The sequence below is a fragment of the Amborella trichopoda genome, chromosome 1, assembly GCF_054954075.1.
Source record: "Amborella trichopoda isolate Santa Cruz 75 chromosome 1, AtrichopodaSantaCruz75HAP2 v2.0, whole genome shotgun sequence".
NCBI lineage: Eukaryota > Viridiplantae > Streptophyta > Magnoliopsida > Amborellales > Amborellaceae > Amborella > Amborella trichopoda.
Genome location: NC_142336.1, coordinates 3,959,940 through 3,978,199, shown reverse-complemented (window position 1 = coordinate 3,978,199; position 18,260 = coordinate 3,959,940). Strand labels below are relative to the sequence as shown.

Genomic DNA, 18,260 nt, shown 5'->3' with positions numbered 1-18,260 from the left:
GGAAAGGGTCCTATATGATGATTACTCAATTGAAAAATCTTATATATATATATATATATATATATATATATATACTACAAAACACCTAGAGGTGAAAATGAATAGTGATTTCGTCTACCCTCATCACCATCCAAGTTTCATCGTACGATCACAATTGTCTGATAGTGTTTTATTTTTTATTTTTTATTTTTTATTTTACGAATTAGAATGATCTAAAATTTCAATCGTGTGTACATCTTAGTGAGATGCACTTAATAAAAAGATGAAAAAAATAATTTGTAAATAGAAATTGACCAAAATACCTCCAAAACTTTATGGGGATATTTTGATCAATTAATATTTTGTAAATTATTTTTTTCATATTTTTATTAGGTGTGCCTCACTAAGATATACATACGCTCCAAATTTCAAGTAATTTGTATTTGTATAAAAAAATAAAAATTGAAACAGTACCGGACAACTGTGACCATGCGATGTAGTTTGGATGGTGATGAGCGTACGTAAAATCATTGCTCATTTTCGCTGATAGGCATTGGGAATAGTTTTCCATATATATATATATATATATATATATGTGTGTGTGTGTGTGCGTGCGTGTGTGTTGTGTGTGTGTGAGAGTAATATATGTAGGACCCCAAATGATCATCATTAAATTTGACACAGATTTCTAAAAAAGTCAAGTCCCATACCCATATGATAATTTTTCTAGATACATGTGTCAAATTTAATGGTGATCTTTTGGAGTCCTACACACATAAGTGTGGGATGGTCTCACAAGGTCATTTCCCTATATATATGGAAAAAGCAAGGATTAGCCCACTAGCTCATATGAACATATGAGCTTAACGTTCCATATTTAATCTGGGCTGATTTGACGATCATGATCTCATTTCGTATTTGAATTTTAATTTGTTTTCTACAAATCCAAATCACTTGAAAATTTAACCGTGTGTTTTTCTAAGGTTGCAACCTTAAACACCCAGATTTGGATTGTTACATTAAACAATCCAATTAAGGCGCACATCCAAATTTAATCATAATATGTAATGTTGGTACAAAAAAATATTATGATTATCTTAAGAGTATTATGATTATCTTAAAATCTATTTTCATATCTAATTATAAAAATTTAAACTAAAAAATTACTTAAAATCAAGTAGATCTATAAACATAGGAAAATCTTCAAAATTGACAATCTAGATAATGCGTTGCAAGATACACTATTTTTGGGATTCAAATTTTTTTTTTTCATATTCATACATCTTGATATCGAGACAGTCAATTAGAGGGTTTTTCAACATTAACACAACATTTTCCGATGGATTTTTGAGGTGCATATGTAATTCTACATTTTAAAGTTGCAACCTTATACAAACTTTTTCTTTATATATATATATATGTAGAGAAAGGCTGAGGTTAGTTCAGCTCAGTGGCTCAGCTACATATGAGTCTAATGACTTCGATTGAATCTAAGTCAATTTAAAAATAGTCTTGTAACACATTATCCAGATCGTCTATTTCAAATGATGGTTGAATTATACAATTTTTGGAGCTTAAATTACGCAATTAATGGTAAAAATAAATTTGTAAGCCATTTTAAGGGTTTCTGATATTGCAACTATATCTTTTAGCACAATTTAGAAGTGCGCGTTACTTTGATTATTTAAAATTTGACAAGTTTTTGTTTGGATAAGTCTTTGGAGATTGGGGCCCATACCTAAAGTTGACAACTCATACAAACACACCGTATCACGTGCGTGCATTGCGTCGTGTGGGTCCTATCAAAAACACCTTATGATAAAATTATGGTAAAATTCACTTACGATAAGCTTTTGGGCTTAAATAGCGAGTAGTTGACATTCTTACATTCTTGGCTGACATTGGCAATGCTATGTCTCAAGTATTATTTTGTATGTTGAACTACGAAAAGAAATGCACTTTTGAATAACTCTTCCTAAAAAAATACAAAGTGAATATAAAAATGGGAAGTAACTTATCACCACCGTCTTTACATATATACAGATGGCCATTATTGTTATTTGAGTACCCTATTCCATACTCAGTCATTGGATATTATGTTGGGTCTGAGAGGATTTTTCCCAATTCCAAGTAAAATGCGTTGGAGATAATTATCGTGTAATTTGATTAAGGCCCCATAATCATTTAACTCACTATTTAAAAAATTATATTTTGATTCACCAATACTTCTTGATGATAGTGACGTGCATTTATCTGGGGGCAATGGACCCAGACCTAAAACCCAAGGGGTAGACCTGCTCTGGATCCGTGCATGAGTCACTTGGCGAGCCAGGTGAATACTATTGGAATCCGTGTATGGGTCCAAAACTTAGACCCTATGCGTCGGGTGAACACTATTTGGGTCTGGGTCCGGTTGGGTAATATTTTTCAAGCCCCAATATATAAAATATATTCAAATATAATTCAATATATACATATTTTAAGTTTTAGGTCAGGTATGGGTCCCACACTCTGAACTTGGACTCGGCCTCGGACCGTCCCGTTGCCACCCATACGTTTATCTTTGAATTTGTAAGACCATTTCCCTTTATTTAAAAGGAAAGGGTTTATACAATGCAGAAACTTTACTTGTAGAAGTAAAATTACAACTATTAAACAATATATAAAGACGTCATTTCTTTGAATAAAATTTGGCAAAAAAAAAATAATCTTAAATCACACCTCAAAGCTGCCTGCTTTCACATGGTGATTATGTTTTTTTTTAACCAAGGACAGAGGGGTCTTATTGTATGGTTTCCTTTTATTTTATAAGATCTAGTGGGTTGCCCTAGTGATTAACAATCTATCCTCTTCCTTTCTCCATTATTTATGTGCTTACTTTTTTTTAAAGTACTTTAAGCTTATTTTTTTGGGGTAAATAAGCTTTAACATGTCAAACCTCACGAAATCAATCATACAGATCATTTCTGCTAACATTTCTAAATCGATAACAACCTCTCTCTCTCTCTCTCTCTCTCTCTCTAGAGGGAGGGGAATTTAGATCTAGATTATATCCTATGGTCAATTGTAATGGTTTTCAAGAAATTTGAACTTTTTGAGGCTTTTAAATTCTTTTAATTAGTATACACAGAGAATACAATGAAACATTTCCACCCAAAGTTTAAATAAAGGAAATATTTTTTACCCATCCATCCCCTTACAACAGTGAACGGAATGCCCCCAGCCCAAACACCATGTAAATTATCCTGTACTCCTTTCCTATTTATGAAACAAAATTTACCCTAATTTCTACTTGATTATATTTTTAAGGAGAAGTATTTCATACTCATAGTTCTGTCCTAATTTTTAAGGGATTTTGGACCCGAGAAAGTCCCTAGTCACTGTAAACCATTCTCTCTGAGATCCATGGAGGTCAATAACAGTCCAGATCTAATGATCTTTGAAGAATTAAAATGAATAGTACGAAAAAACATACAAAATAGACCAGTTTTGAGGCTCAAATTTTTTTCTATGTATTATTATTGCTATTTTTTTCCTATTCATGATCCTAGAAATCTAGATGATGGACCTGCAAAATCTTGGTTTCATAAGGCAAACTCACAGCAACAGGTGCATCCCCAGACACACTAAACCCTACCCATTTTTAAACTACTAGAAAAATATGGAAAAATGACTTAGTCATGCCAGGACAGCTCTGGAAAATATAGGACTCTTTTGAGAACTGCTATCTCTATCTCTAGGATGTTTCAACATGGTTACAAATACAATCACTATAACCACATATATTCATAACACATATCAGAAATAGGGTTAAAAAATCATAGCCAGCTTGGTTTCACAAATTTACAAGAATAATATGCAGCTAATTTGTTGCAACAAGGATCTAAACTGGGTTCAATGACTCCAAATTGATGGGTTGGTTTGCATGAATCTCTAAGAATCTTCTTGATTTCACTTCTAAAGTGTCCATAGGAGAGAGACAGGGTTGTTTACTTTCTAGTGGGAGAGTAAAAAATACAAACAAATAAATAAACAGAGAAAGTTGATAGAGAGAATCCTGCTGTTCGAGAAACCAGGAGTCAGCACATAAAACCTTACAAGCATTCCCATTTTGAGGAGAGAAGGAAAAAATACTCACATTTTTATTGCCATATGTATGGACATGAATCTTCTCAATAAAGGAAAGCAACGAAAAGAAATGCATTTAGTACATACAGTAGAATTGGGGATGGAATCATCACCGAAGTCTTAAATTAGGCACTCGAGAGCCCAGTTCCACTTGAAAGAGGAACATTTTGTTGAGTAGGTACAAGTGCTAAGATCTGATTCTTCACAATACCCATTAATTGCTGTATCTCTCTGTAAATTCCAAGGTTTTGAGGAGAACATGGTTGCAGGCTTCTAACCGCATCATCGAGTATCTGAGCAACCTCAGCTGGTGGATACTGCCTCTCTGTACATGTCTGCATATCAAAAGTACCAACAAATAATGTCATTGTTGAGTTTCTAGCCCAGATGATTTCTTTGTAGGTTTTCCAAATCTAATTTTCTAGGGAAAGTCCACGAAAACTATATACCTATATATTATCTGTGCCTGCGCGTGTTTATAAAGATGGAGAGAGACAGAATAAAGACAAAGAAATTTTGAAAAAATAAAAAAGAATGAAAGGCATGTTAAAGCAGTTCCTCCAATATTGTAACTTGTATATTTGTTCCATAAAATATACATCCTATATTTTTCATGTAATCTTACATATATATTTTTCATAAAAACTTACATATGAATTAAGCTTCAATCAAATTTCTTAAAAGATTACCAGGAACAAGAGAAAACCATGTGACACTTAAGAAAATTTCTCTTTCGAAAAAATTGAGAGAGGGGATTCCTCACTATCACGAGCACATCTAGTAACATGGTATAGGTGTCCCCAGATCATTTAAACCAGTAACTGTATCCTATCTCTCAATCCCCTTGACCAACAATTACCTGAATCATGAGCAGAGTGGCAACACAAGAGGAGATAAGTTCAGAAGGCAACTGCGCTTCGTTGGCTTCTGAGAAGTCAATCTCACGCTTTGGTTCAGGTAGGCATATTGTTTCAGGATCAGTTTTGCATGGAACCACCCCATGATCCTGAGGTGGTGGTGCACTAGGTTGGTTTGTTGAATCAGGAGGAGGAATGGAAGATTGCATGGCAGGTAAGCTCGAATCACCTGTACAATTCTCATGATTTGCTAAATCCAGAGCCTCCCCCATCCTGTCAAATGGATTGTTCCCTTCCTTCAAAGACGGAACAACCTGGGGTATCCATCAGATCAGCTCGAAATTATCTTGAATGGGGCATCAAAAGAGGAAAAAAATGGAAAGTAAACAAGTATATATTTTGAAAGAAAGAAGATATTTTATATGTTTTAGATGTCACAGAACCAGTATTTCAGAATCAGGAAGCCAACTTGGAACTGCGAAAAGACAGAAAAAAGGAAAAAAAGAAAAAAGAACGTTTTTTTGGTTCATAAAACCCTAATCCACCATTTTCAGTCACTCTCCCTCATTAAAAATCATGAAATTCATGTCAAAAAGTTGAAGCCTCTTTCCTCTTTCCTAACCACAACCATTTTTTGGATAAAAACCAAAATAGAAGAAATGATGAGTCCAACCAGGAGATTTTTTAAACCAAACCAAAATTGAAAATCTTCAACATCTCTCTCATTCTTTCAACAAATCTTGTCAAATTTGTCCCAAAACATTCCTATCACATTGGTCTACAAAATCCAATAAAAGCAAAAAATAACCTCTCAGATTGATTTTGGTTGTCTTTTTTTTTTTTATCCTCCATTTTCTTCAATTCTCCTATGTTTTTTTTTTTCTCTCTCTTATTTTAATTTTCTCTAAAGAAAACACAAATTTGTTCTTTTTTCAAGTACTCTATGAGATCGAAATCAATTTCTCGGATCTATAACTCCCTATCAGACGAAATCGAAAGATGAAAAATTGGGTTTTCTTTTCCATTTTGAGCATAATTTTTCTTGAGATTTAAATGTTTTTATATTTCAATATTGATTTATAGCTCCTATTTAATGAAATGAAATTTTTTATTTTGATTTTCAGGGGTTTTTTCTTCTCTTTTTCCGTCATTGTTTCATCCCCCGAATTTATCTTTTTTTTTCTCTAGTTTATTTCTTTTTTAATACCATGGACCGCCTATCTGACACGTCGAGATAGCCGATCTAACTCAAAAGGAGAACGGTTCAATCCGCCAGTCCAACTTTTTAAACCTTGGGCCAGTGTTTTAAAATGCGGCCGCATCAGGCGCTATGCGCCACCCAACGCATCGCACTTTCTCGCATATGCAGTTTGGAGAGATGCGCCCGCATCAAAGCCGCATCCCGCATCAACTGCATCAAACCGCATAATCTGTCCACCATTTTTTTCAAAACTGTACCCCTTGTGCAGGGGCAACAAGGTTATTTTGACCTTTGAAAATGGGGGGAAAGGGTTTGGGGAGGTATTAAACCACCCAAACAACATTTGGGTGGAAATTTTATTTGTGGAAGTTCTTCAATTTGTAATACAAGATACTACCAACTAAAAGCCCATGAAGATTAAAAGTTAAAAATCAAAGAACTTTTCCCAGTACTTTTCAAATAAAATTTGTAACTTTAAAGAGTTTCATGGACTAATACAGTAAAGTGACAAATTAATGAGTTTATAAAATTTATTGATCTTCATAAATGCTTTGATATTGAAAAGTTACAATATTTTTCTAAATTTGTAAAGTTTGTTAAAAGTATACAAATCGAGTCGAAGAACTTTGTGGACTCTTTTCAAGATTACAGAGTTTATAAAATTTGTAACTTTAAAGTTTTTGGTTGCAGATTTGTGCTTATGGCTGTTGATAGTTGAACGTTTTATGAAGCCAAGTTTCTAGTTTCTATCTAGGGATAGTGGATACAGAATATCCGACAGCTAATAATTTTGGAGTTAATGAATAATCTAAATATCTATTATCACATATATCATCTCCATATTTTTTTCTATGCATTAACCTATTTTTTTAGTTTTTTTTTAATTTTTTTATATTTATTGACCGCATCGCAATGCACCGCATCGCCCCCCCCCAACGCTTTTGGCCGCATACCGCATTTTAAAACAATGCCTTGGGCAGAACACAATCATCACCATCTAACGAAAAGATGTCATGGGGGAAGCAAGCCCCACAGTTGGCACCATGTCCCATTCAATGTCACCCTAACACTTTGATTTTTGTCATGTATCGCGTGTCAAAACTTGTCGACACACTTTGACACAACCGACACTCAAGCATGGAAAATATTTTTTATGAACATGTAGTATCGAAATGGTTAGTCTCAGCTATTGACACGACATATCCCACTTTATGCGGCTAAAAATATTAGCCACCCTGCCTTTAACCACACTTGTGGTGTAATACACATATATAATACACATCCTAAGAAAAAGTAAGGGATAAATCAACCATGATTGACGTGGGATTTCCAAGACAAATAGCAGTAATTGAACACACTTATTCTAATACAAAACTTGTCATCAAAAATCAAAGAGCAGTACTTGTCATATGTTTATTCCATTGTACTAATATTCTCTCTCATGTGCTACATGTCTATATCAATATGGCCCCACCCGGACTAAGATGTTAAACATAGTTCCACAGGAACTTAAAAACCAAAATACCTCTTCTCTTAAGTACAAATATGGTTTATAGTCTATTTTCTAGAAAACAAATTACTCTTTACGAGATTTGAGCTTACATCTTTCCAGAATAAATATAAATGGTTATATCAAAACCACAATAAATAATGCTCAACATGCATTATGCAAAATAAAATATCACTAGTAAGATTTAAAAAGCATCATTTGGAAAAATAAAAGAATCAAAACATACCTTTTATTTTTATTGTATATCTATATTTTAAAATATTCTATTGGTTTATTTTTAGACCAGCCATACCCTCCATTAGACCAGCTAGTACAACGCGTTGCTAACAGGAAAAGTTTAAGTATGAGCATATAACATCGGACTAGGGTTCATGATATATATCTGGCAAAAGTCTTATGTTGTGCGAGCCTAACACAACCCTCCATTATCATCTGAACTTGGGACAAAAAGAGCAGACTTTTTAATTCCCATTTGTCTATTTTAAAATTCTTTTATAACTTATCAACTACTTTTAAATTATTTTTTATATATAGCAAATTGTACAAACATATCGGGGTCGTACTGGATTTTTAAGCTGTAGTACTAGACACCTGAGATATGTTATAAACACAACACTCATGTCAGTGTCCATGTAACATTGCTCCCTTTCAAGTGGAACGTGAAACCAAGAGAGGGGTGGTGATCGGAAACAGGGGTGAATGGTGATCGAAAACAGGGGATCATGAAATGGCACAAAGATCCCTTTGGGTGGGAGCCCTGTCTACATGATGCATATGTTAGAAATCTATGTCGGGGCTTTGTGGCCTTTAAAGGCCATGAGAGCGTGCAAATAAAAATTTTAGTGGATTATACACTTCAGTAGGAGTTTATGGGTTTGTTGACTTAGGCGGTCTATGGGCATGGGAAAGTCCAAAACCCTTACCCCAAGGCATACAACACAATCAAAAGCATTGTCAAAGGATGTTTTGTAGGTTAGGAGAACTTTGTGGTCTCCTGTGTGCGGATGTAGGCCTGAGATAATGAGGCTTAAATCCTAAATAAATTTCCGCACGGCATGTACATCTGATAGTTGCAGTATTGAGAAGAAACCCAGAAAAGGGATACATCTACATGTGCATAGAGAGAGCCCCCTTGCACTATAGTGATATGTGCATGTGACATGACTTTAGGGAGGGGGCTATAATGCACATTCTGAGAATGTGGTTCTACTATTTATTGGCCAACTTTGACATGCCAATCAAGAGCCCATACATGAGATTGTGGGTCATGGTTTCGTTCGGTCGATTCAAGAAGATAGTTGAAGGTCATAGTTATTGGGTCGGGTGCACTGCCTTGATAGTCACTTGACCCGTTGGTATCAGTCTACTTTTACATATTTTACTTTCAATGAAAGGAATGTTTCTGTGAATTTTTAAAATTTACATGATTTTAAAAATTAATTTCAGATGCAAATTCCATGAAAAGGGTATTATGAAATTATGGTCATGCAGAGGAGCACGTGTGGGGCCCTTGGATCCAACCCCACATTGTGCCACACAATGTGGATGGGTTGTAGAGCCCATGGAGCCCATAACTCACTCTTGGAGGTGGCACGTCCCCCTCTATTATTTTTAGTTATGTTTTAATAAAATTAAAAGGTGTCTTTTAAGTTCATAAGTTAAGGAAATCTTTTGAAAAGATTATGTCCTTGTTGTGTCGGAGTTAGTTTTTGACAATATCTTTGACCATATCTATATCTTTTTTAACTCCTACAATCTTGATAGATATGAGAGTTCTAAAAGATTAGGTTTAGATGGGTCTTATCCTAGTTGCTAGAAGTGGATATGGTCAAAGATTCAGGGGATAAGGTTCTTAGAATTCCTCTCTAAATCATGATGGCTGATTCATAGGATGAATGGCTCAAATTTAATTCTCTCACCTTACAGATTAAAAAAAAAAAAAAAACATATTGGTTATGATGAGGTATAATTGGATAGGCATATCTAAGGCCCTCAAGAATGGGTTGGGGCCTTATTGGTAGTACTGTCAAGCACCATAATGAAGTATTGGACTCCATTCCCAATTCCCCACTGACCTGCCCTTTTTTATAGGAAATGGACCAATGTCGCAGCGGTATTACCTCTAATGACCTAGAAAGAGGTCTCAGACTCATTCTCACACAAGTAGGGGCCCAATCCCCATAGAACTACTCAAAAAAAAAAAATCTAAGGCCGTTAAGACCTATATAAGGAGGAATTCCCCCCTCATTCTCTACACCATTATTTTCTAGACTCTCTCTATCTACACTTTCTCACCATTCCACACCCCACTCTCTGTCCTCTCTCTTTTTCTCTCTTCTCTATCTACGTGGCACGCCACCTCTCATAAGTCTTTAGGGTGGCATGCTCCACCATAGTAAGGAAAGAAGGGGGCACGCCCAGCCCTAGATTCGGTTAAAGGGAGGTGCCACTCTGTCGCATGCCCCATAGGATTGAAAGGGGTCTTGAAGATTCTCACTATCTCATGCTATTAAAACTTTAGTTTATGAGATATCTCTTACGGAAGCTTCCCGGCTCAAAAAATTCAGCAAGGCCAATAGGATAAGAGTGCTATATCAATCAGGAAATCTAGTGTGGAGTGCCCTACGTCCTTTAGGGGTGACCTTAGGCAAATTCAAGTAATTCTCCCGACTGTTTAGTTTTATTTTCAGTTACCTTTGCTTATTTATGTGATTTTACAGGTACTAAAATTGTTAATGGAAGCTTATTTTTAATTCCTGGATTATTTTTTTTATTTGGCAGTAAAAACAAAGATCCTAGGTTATATTTAGGGTTTTCTTTTTTATTTACAGCAGTGCAACGTGGCACTCGTAAGTAGAATTCAAACTGATTATAAAAGAAAAAGAAATATTTTGATTTTACTCCCTTGAATCCCACATAAGCACCTCTTTCAATCTAGATCACATTGTTACAAATCAAGATCCCAACCTTTTAGGGGTCTTTGTCCTAATCTCAAGGAGTGTATATAGTCTAGGACTATGTATACTCTTTAAAGTAGGGATCTCTTATTTATAGCCAACAAGCAATGCAACTATGTCTGGTTGTTGTCCTGGTCTTTAAGGTTAGGATAAAGATCCCTAACAGTAGGAACCAGGATACCTACAATGGGGATTGAGATTTCAAAATTTAAAAATCGAGATCCCTTGAAGATCCCTTTCCTAGAGCACCAGAGAGAGATTCTGGAGCAGGATTGCTACCTATGTTGGGAAATCCTAATAAATATGATTGTACATACTAGAGTGGAACTCCAAATCCAAACTCAAACAAGTCCAAAATGATGTGATCCACGTCTAATGGGAGAACCTCGAGTTCATAAGAGGAAACAAATACACCCTACCTGCATTGCAGCATCCACCAATGCCCTAGCTTTCCTCCTTGAACTCTCGACAATTTCCGCTACATGAGATGTAGAATCCAAAGATATCGGAGCACTTTGATTTGTTATCGACAAGCCTCCAGACCCAGGCCCAACTGTGTTGGTCACAGAACGGTAGCTTGGAGGCAAAGAGGTGTCCTGGTATGTGTTCCGTTGCCTCAAGGTAATAAGTGCCTTCTCTACCTGCAAGTGATGAAAACATACTAAAACTGATTAAACACACAAATACAATAAAATAACCACAAGATCATGGACTACAGAATATGGAGAATCTGATATTTCGGCCAGATAATAATGTAAAGCCAAGTAGTGATGCTATAGCGACTCATGGGAACTTGCCTGATCATTAGCACCATTTAGTTGGACAAGGAGCATAGCATACTGCTTTTTGAATTGCTCTGAGTGCTTGGCAAGGTCAGTGTTTTTGATGTTATCCCCAAATTCATTATTCATGTGCCTCAGCTCTATCAATATGGCTTCCTGCAGGAGAGAACATATAATGATTCAACCAATAATCAAATAAGTCTAGAATGGATAATCACTATCAAATATGCTAGCATCGATTCACTATTCTATTATCATGACTTTGATCAAGATTATATGGCTTCTCCATATGTATCTTGACCATGAAATCTGAAAAGAGTCTTCTATTGTACTTAGAGATATATGATAAACTGCAAGCATTTGTCTACCCCCTCCTATTTCGGTTATGGCACCATATGACTTACACATATATTTCAATTGTTTAATAAGTGATCAGACATTATTAATTTTTTTGCTTCTGTGTGATTTCCAGAGAACATCAACATTCTGTTTCACACTTCAAAACATTAAATTTTGAGTTTCATACATTTTTTGTAATGGGATTACTTAAGGCAGAAAACTTGTTTTCGATAAGGAAAAGAAAGGCAGCGAACCTTTTTTCCTTATTGAATAAGCTTTCTCCCTAAAGCAATTGCTAGACAAACTTACAATTTTCGGATTATCATGCTTTACTTCTTGCAATTTCACAATATCTAGTGTCATAGTGCACTCCATACAACTGCAAAACCTTGCATGAGCACTCACATATATCAGCACGATCCTAAGTAGACAGACAGCAACATCTAAACCAAAACTAATTAGCCAAATTATCAAATCTTCCAAAAAAATTACCTATCTACAAATAAACCATCGAAGTTATTTACCCCAACAAAGTGTAATAATATGTTTGGTGCTTCAGACAAACAAATAGTAGTTAAAAAGTACCATAAGGGTCAGAAAAATCATGTACCTTTTTATCAAGAGCACGAGTTAACTCAGCAAGTGCCTTAATATCAGCCTCCCTTGCTTGAATTTGAGAAAGGCTAGAAGGTTGGTTGTACATCCCTTGATGTGCAGCAAAAGAAACTTCATTTGCAGCAGCTTTTGCCTGCATGACTGCATCAACAGTGTCTCCCTGCAGAAAATGAATTTACAATTTAAACAATTCTTAGGACAATCCTATAGTTCAACGGATTGCTGTATATTCGGGTAAAGTAGAGCTACAGACCCTTGCTTGCATGAACAAAGTGTTCATAGAATGATCGGGGAAAGCAACAAAAAAGGGTCCATCAGTTGCATTATCCAATTTTTCACTTGGAACAGGTCCCAATTGTTCTCCGACTTTCCACTCTTTGGGTTTGACGTCCAGTTTAATATCATTAAGATCCTCTCTGAAATTACTCACTTCATGATTTTTTCTTTTAAGAGCATCTGGCATATTCTCTAATTGATTTAGAGGCATGCAATCAATATCCTGCAAGAGCAAGTGGATATACTTCAAGTGGTAACATCAAAGATTAGATATTACAGGGTAAGTTAAAAGTTCCAATTGAGACATTATATTTTCATCATAATGGGAGTAACAAGCTGCAGAGAAAAAACAGTGAATATTCCTTAAAACGAATAAGAGGCACAAATATTCAAAAGTGCCATCACATAGCATCCATGCCATGAATTATACAGAAGAGTCATAAATCATAATGTAGACCGCCATATTTATGAATCTAAGGAGACAAGGAACAGTGAGCTCATAGCTATCGAAGATTACCAGCACAAACTCCACACCTAGTTCTGGCCTGTCAAATTGAACTCTGCATCTGTTACCATCAATGGTTAATATGCTCCCATCATGGATTTCTCTGGTCTTTGGGTGACAGGCAATAACACGTTGTCCAACGGACAAAGGCCTTGGGAAATCTGCAGGCAATCCTTCTCGAAGGCCATTACGCAGATCGCTATAATGTTTCCTCACTGATTCACGATATTTTTCCAATTTTTCCCGCTCCTCCTGTAAAAATCGCTTGGATAATCGCCGTGTCTTGCCAAGTGAACTGTACAAGAGACATCAAAAAATCAGAGGGAAGAAATTAAAAGGAAACCTTACCAAAGCACACCTAAAATATCAACTATTTAAGATTCACCCACTTATCAAAACACACCTAAAATATCAAATATTCTAACTCATGTTTATGTGTCCTTTGATGGGCTTTTTGAAGTTGACTCAAAAGATACAGATGAGATGTTAAATAGTTCATCTCTAGAGTGCTTTTTGGGAAATTTCCCACATAAAATAGCACTATATAAAGAATAATTCCAATCACATCACCATAAAGGAGCTTTCTCCTAGCAAATTAATCATCCATACCCAAACTTGGGATCAATGAAGCTGCACACATAGCATTATAGTATTTACCATTGTTTTAAAAGCTCGAATCGAGAGACTAGATTGGTCAACTGTTGGGCTGATCTGGTCTAGTTCAAATGATTTTCTGGTGTTGGAACCAGTCCAAAAAATTTAAGTAATATTTAAAAAAGACAAAAAAAAATTGAGAAAACACTAAAAAATAAAATGGGCTGACAACAGGCAATTTGGCCAATCTAAGATCGCCACAGGCTCATTCAATTCTCTAACAGAACCAGGTGACCAATGTTTTAAAACACGGATAAGTGGGGTGAATCGCCACCTATTTATCCCGATCAAGATTGACTGGATCGTCAATCCGGTAAAATTATTAACAAAAAAGGAAACATGTACACTACTAGAGCTCTTGGGGAGGGATCGAACCTCCAAGTGCTATAAAGTCGCACACCCTAGCCAACTAAGCTATTCTAGCTAGTTGCTATAATGTTATGCATTAGTATATAGTATTATATTTAAAAAAATATATTTATATTATTAGAACTCCAAAAGAAGGCTTCAAACCTCCACCCAAGTGATTTTAAGCCATCCTCTCTTGCCAACTAAGCTATTCCATGTCCAACCATTTGTTATAAGTTTTACATATTGTATCTGATACAACTATCAAGCACTGATTCCGACCAGGAACCAGTATAATATCTATAGATTCTCAATCCAGATCGGTGATTCACGATCCAGATTGCCAATTTTTTAATCATTGTGAGCGAATCTATAACCATCAGACCGATTCCCAGTTTCGACTAGGAATTGGGTCGGTTCCCCCCAATTGCTGATTCAGATTTGCGTTTTTTAAATCTTAGGCACATATAATAGGCTGCCCCAAATATCAGAAAAATAATATGTAGAAGCATGTCTACCTTCTTATGACGCCCCACTCAACACGAGTCAACCTTGGAACGTGGCCAAGGCGAACATGATTTAAATACTCCACAAACTCACTTTGAGCGAACCAGGGGTAATCGATAGCACTGTAGAACCACTCATATGTACACCATCTACGTAGCTTTGGAGAAGACAGGCAGTGCACAAGAGCATTCTGTAACAAAAATACCATTCATTTGGTGTATTGTTTCAATAAGTTGAATAAAGAAATGTGTATAAGACATATCATATCTGACCTTCACCTCAGCAACTCTATCCTGATGTGAATGCAAATTATTAGGAGCTTTAATATTCACTGTTCCAAGCTCATTACCAGCAAAGTGTCCTGAAGTGTCGGAAGACTTCAAATCCTTCTTCACTAATGTTTTTGGAAGATCCATCTTACGTCTACTTCTCAGCTTGGTGGGTAAGCTAACCTGGTTCATTGTTGCAATTTGTGCAGCCGATGCAGTAAAATGGGCATCAACTTTTCCCACATCAATATTTGAAGAGGACCGCTCTGGAGGCTTCGTTGATTTCCCTAGTTTTGGCACTGCACCAATCTGGCTGACTCGCTTTGCTTTAGTTGCAGATTTCTTAACTTCTCCAATTGAGCCCTGAATTGATAAAATACATCTTCAGAGAAGCAATGCATGCACTAGAAACACAAAAGATAAAATGGGAGAGTAAAAGCAAGCCTGACGCGCCTGCAACCGATATACATTAAATGCAGGTTTGGAGAGGTATACGTATGTCACATTTTGTTCCTAAACTACCCTTGCCTAAAGCCTGAATTCCATAAGAAAAGATCTCATTTGTGTGGGATTTTAAATTTGTTCATATCCTCATCTAAAATAAGCCTTTTTTTAATAAAATACCCCTTCGCAATAACCACACTAATTAAAGTAAGACCCTTGCAATGTTTAGAAGATATATTTGAAGTTCAAATATTTAATTTTAAAAAAAAATTTATTAGCAATAAAAGTTCCTCAAAAACAAGGTTATAAAAGGTTCTTAAACATAGGTTTTTATTCAAAGTATGATATATTCAAAATGCTACTCATCTCTCTCTCCCTCTATATATATATATATATATATATATATATATATATATGGGATTGTATGCAAAGAGAGCATTTCTCTTTTGTACATAGAGGTCACAATCATTCTTGTCCCTTAAATTTCAAAATGGGTGGTTGTAAGAGTGTCATTGAATAGACAGTTCCATAAAAAAAAATCTGACTCACCCTAAGCCATCTAATTTGACATCGAATGAGTGGGAATGGTTGTGACCTCCATGTACAAAAGATAAATGGTCTCTTTGTAGACAATCTCTATATATACATGTATGCATCACATGGCTGGTTGGCAGCTTTAACTAGATAGCATAAGTAAACTCAAACTAAGCAGCACAACAAAATTGTCACTATGGAGCTATCAAAATCCAATTCTCCGAAAACATAATTACCGCTCAAAAAGCTTGAACCATAACTTTTTTTTGTTTTTTGGAAACTGTGAAACAGAGCTTATTATAATAGAAGGGAACAGTAGACAAACACACCATAAGAGAGACAGAAATATGTAAACCAATTGTAGGAAGATATGCACTATAAATGGAAGACTACAGGATTGATTCAATGAACCAAGAAAAAAAAAACTGATGCTTGCGCAAGGTCCAAGTGGCGAAATCTCATTGGAATTTTCTTCAATCAAGATATTTCTTACCATTTTAAAAATGCCTGAATAACCCAAACAGGAAACCACACAAAGAGCACTACAAATAAGGAAAAGTAATTAACCATATTATCTTGCATTCCGAGACCTGTGCACTTCACTGTTTATGAGATTTAAAGGTAATACAAGTTCCAAATATGAATCCTAAAGGAAGGACCAAAACGATACTCCTTGGATTGTTCTGAATACCTGACAGAGAATGATGTAGATTTATAGGTCGCAGAAATCGAAATCAACATCAAGTATGAAGAAAGAAACATTCAATTTATAACATATTCATTGCCCCTTTTATAAGTAAATGAAACAGATGTCTAATCAAGTGTAAAAAAAAAACATGACCATACCTCTGCCTTTTGAGAGTCTTTTGAATGCAATTCACTATCAACTTTGGAAGGTTTAGGCTGCATATGGTAAGAAAAGGATTATCAGAACCCCAATTTTAGAAGATATCCAAAAGCAAACATCAAATGTTATCTTCATTCATACCTTCACATTTCCAGTTAACGACTTCCGTTTTCCTTTCCGCATGTTATCTATAGAGAGGCGAAACCGTGGACTCTTGTCAGTACTTATGATCGCATTAGCAGATTTTTCCTTTCCCAATTTAGCATTATCACGAGCCACAGTTTCAGCTCCCTGTGATGAAGTTCGTTTCTCTTTATGAACCACGCTACGAGATTTTTGTCTTTGAGATTTTGGAGGAACATGCTCTTGTACATAGGGCTTATCAACATTATCAGTACTTCCATTTTCTTCTTTGACCTGGACAGATGATTCTAGAAACAACAGATTTTCGTAAATTAAATGAATGCACACAGTAGCCAATAAAGGCCAAGACTATTACAAATAGTAGTAAATATATGCATGTGTGTGTTTCCTATATAAGGAGCATAACAAATCAAGTCCCCAGAATATCAGATACTAGGGATGATCACACTCGGGATATATAAACCTTAACGTTTTCAATTACGTATTTTAAGCGGCACCACATTATTGAAAATCAATAAAAGGGAGCTATACAAAACAGGAAAAGAACCCACTTTCTGCAGATGGACAAAGTATGATTGTCTGGACAATATATATATATTTCAGCTAGAAAAAAAGGAAAAGAAATGTAATCAGATAATTATATGTAGCCTAACAACAGAAAAAGAAAAATCATGTGTAGACACACTGCTTTAGTTGGAATAAGGTGGTCTATAACTAGACAAAATAACACCTTTATGGCTTTATCTCCACTTGCAATTTAAAAGAGACTCATATTGCACTCAATACTAATCAAAGATGCATTTAAGAAAAGCTTCCTTCAACAAACACTGGTGTCTTGTGTTCAACACATACAATTCGCTCATCACATTCTAAATGAGGATATGCAATTGATAGTACACCATGTCATGCAACATGATAAACACCATAATTAGCAGCTATCAATCCCGAACACATTGTTCCAAGAGTAAAATCTGAAGAAGTATAAGTCACAAACATGCCTGGCATTTTATTGAAAACATAATGGGAAAAAAAAAAGAAAAGAATAGAAAATAGGAAATCCAATAAAAAGAAGCTTGTTTTTCAAAACAATGCAAAGTTATAAGAATTAAAATGGTCATAATTGTTCCTAACCATACAAAAATAGATATATAGTAGAATTTTTTGTCTAAATAAAGAGTAAATGAATAAATTAAATGAAAAGGGAAAAGGCTCACCAGATTCTACAATGGATGATGGCAACAAGCAAGTTAAAGATAAATCAGCCAAAGTTTGAAGGGCATCAATGGCCGAGCATTCATCTGCACAGATTGAACAGAAAAAGCCCCATAAGAAAGCTTCATGCTCGGAATCAATTCATAGATTAA

The 18,260-nt window shown here is 35.4% G+C and overlaps 1 protein-coding gene across 12 annotated transcripts in view; it reads right to left on the bottom strand.

Moving 5' to 3' along the window:
• Positions 1–4,103: 4,103 nt before the first annotated feature.
• The window catches only part of ALY3 (DNA binding protein), a 35,389-nt gene continuing 21,232 nt past the window's right edge, over positions 4,104–18,260 (bottom strand). For 4 of the 12 annotated variants that reach the window (XM_088857616.1, XM_088857607.1, XM_088857629.1 and 1 more), the window contains 12 exons: positions 18,111–18,194; positions 16,894–17,183; positions 16,752–16,808; positions 14,931–15,290; positions 14,670–14,848; positions 13,162–13,444; positions 12,622–12,867; positions 12,364–12,528; positions 11,426–11,570; positions 11,052–11,269; positions 4,967–5,278; positions 4,104–4,442 (listed from right to left, as the gene is read on the bottom strand). In XM_088857616.1, coding sequence (XP_088713742.1) covers positions 4,233–4,442; positions 4,967–5,278; positions 11,052–11,269; positions 11,426–11,570; positions 12,364–12,528; positions 12,622–12,867; positions 13,162–13,444; positions 14,670–14,848; positions 14,931–15,290; positions 16,752–16,808; positions 16,894–17,183; positions 18,111–18,194 — 2,549 coding nt within the window. In that variant the 3' untranslated portion in view covers positions 4,104–4,232. The remainder of the gene's footprint in view (positions 4,443–4,966; positions 5,279–11,051; positions 11,270–11,425; positions 11,571–12,363; positions 12,529–12,621; positions 12,868–13,161; positions 13,445–14,669; positions 14,849–14,930; positions 15,291–16,751; positions 16,809–16,893; positions 17,184–18,110; positions 18,195–18,260) is intronic. The other 8 variants (XM_088857637.1, XM_088857645.1, XM_088857657.1 and 5 more) reach the window with 3 other exon arrangements.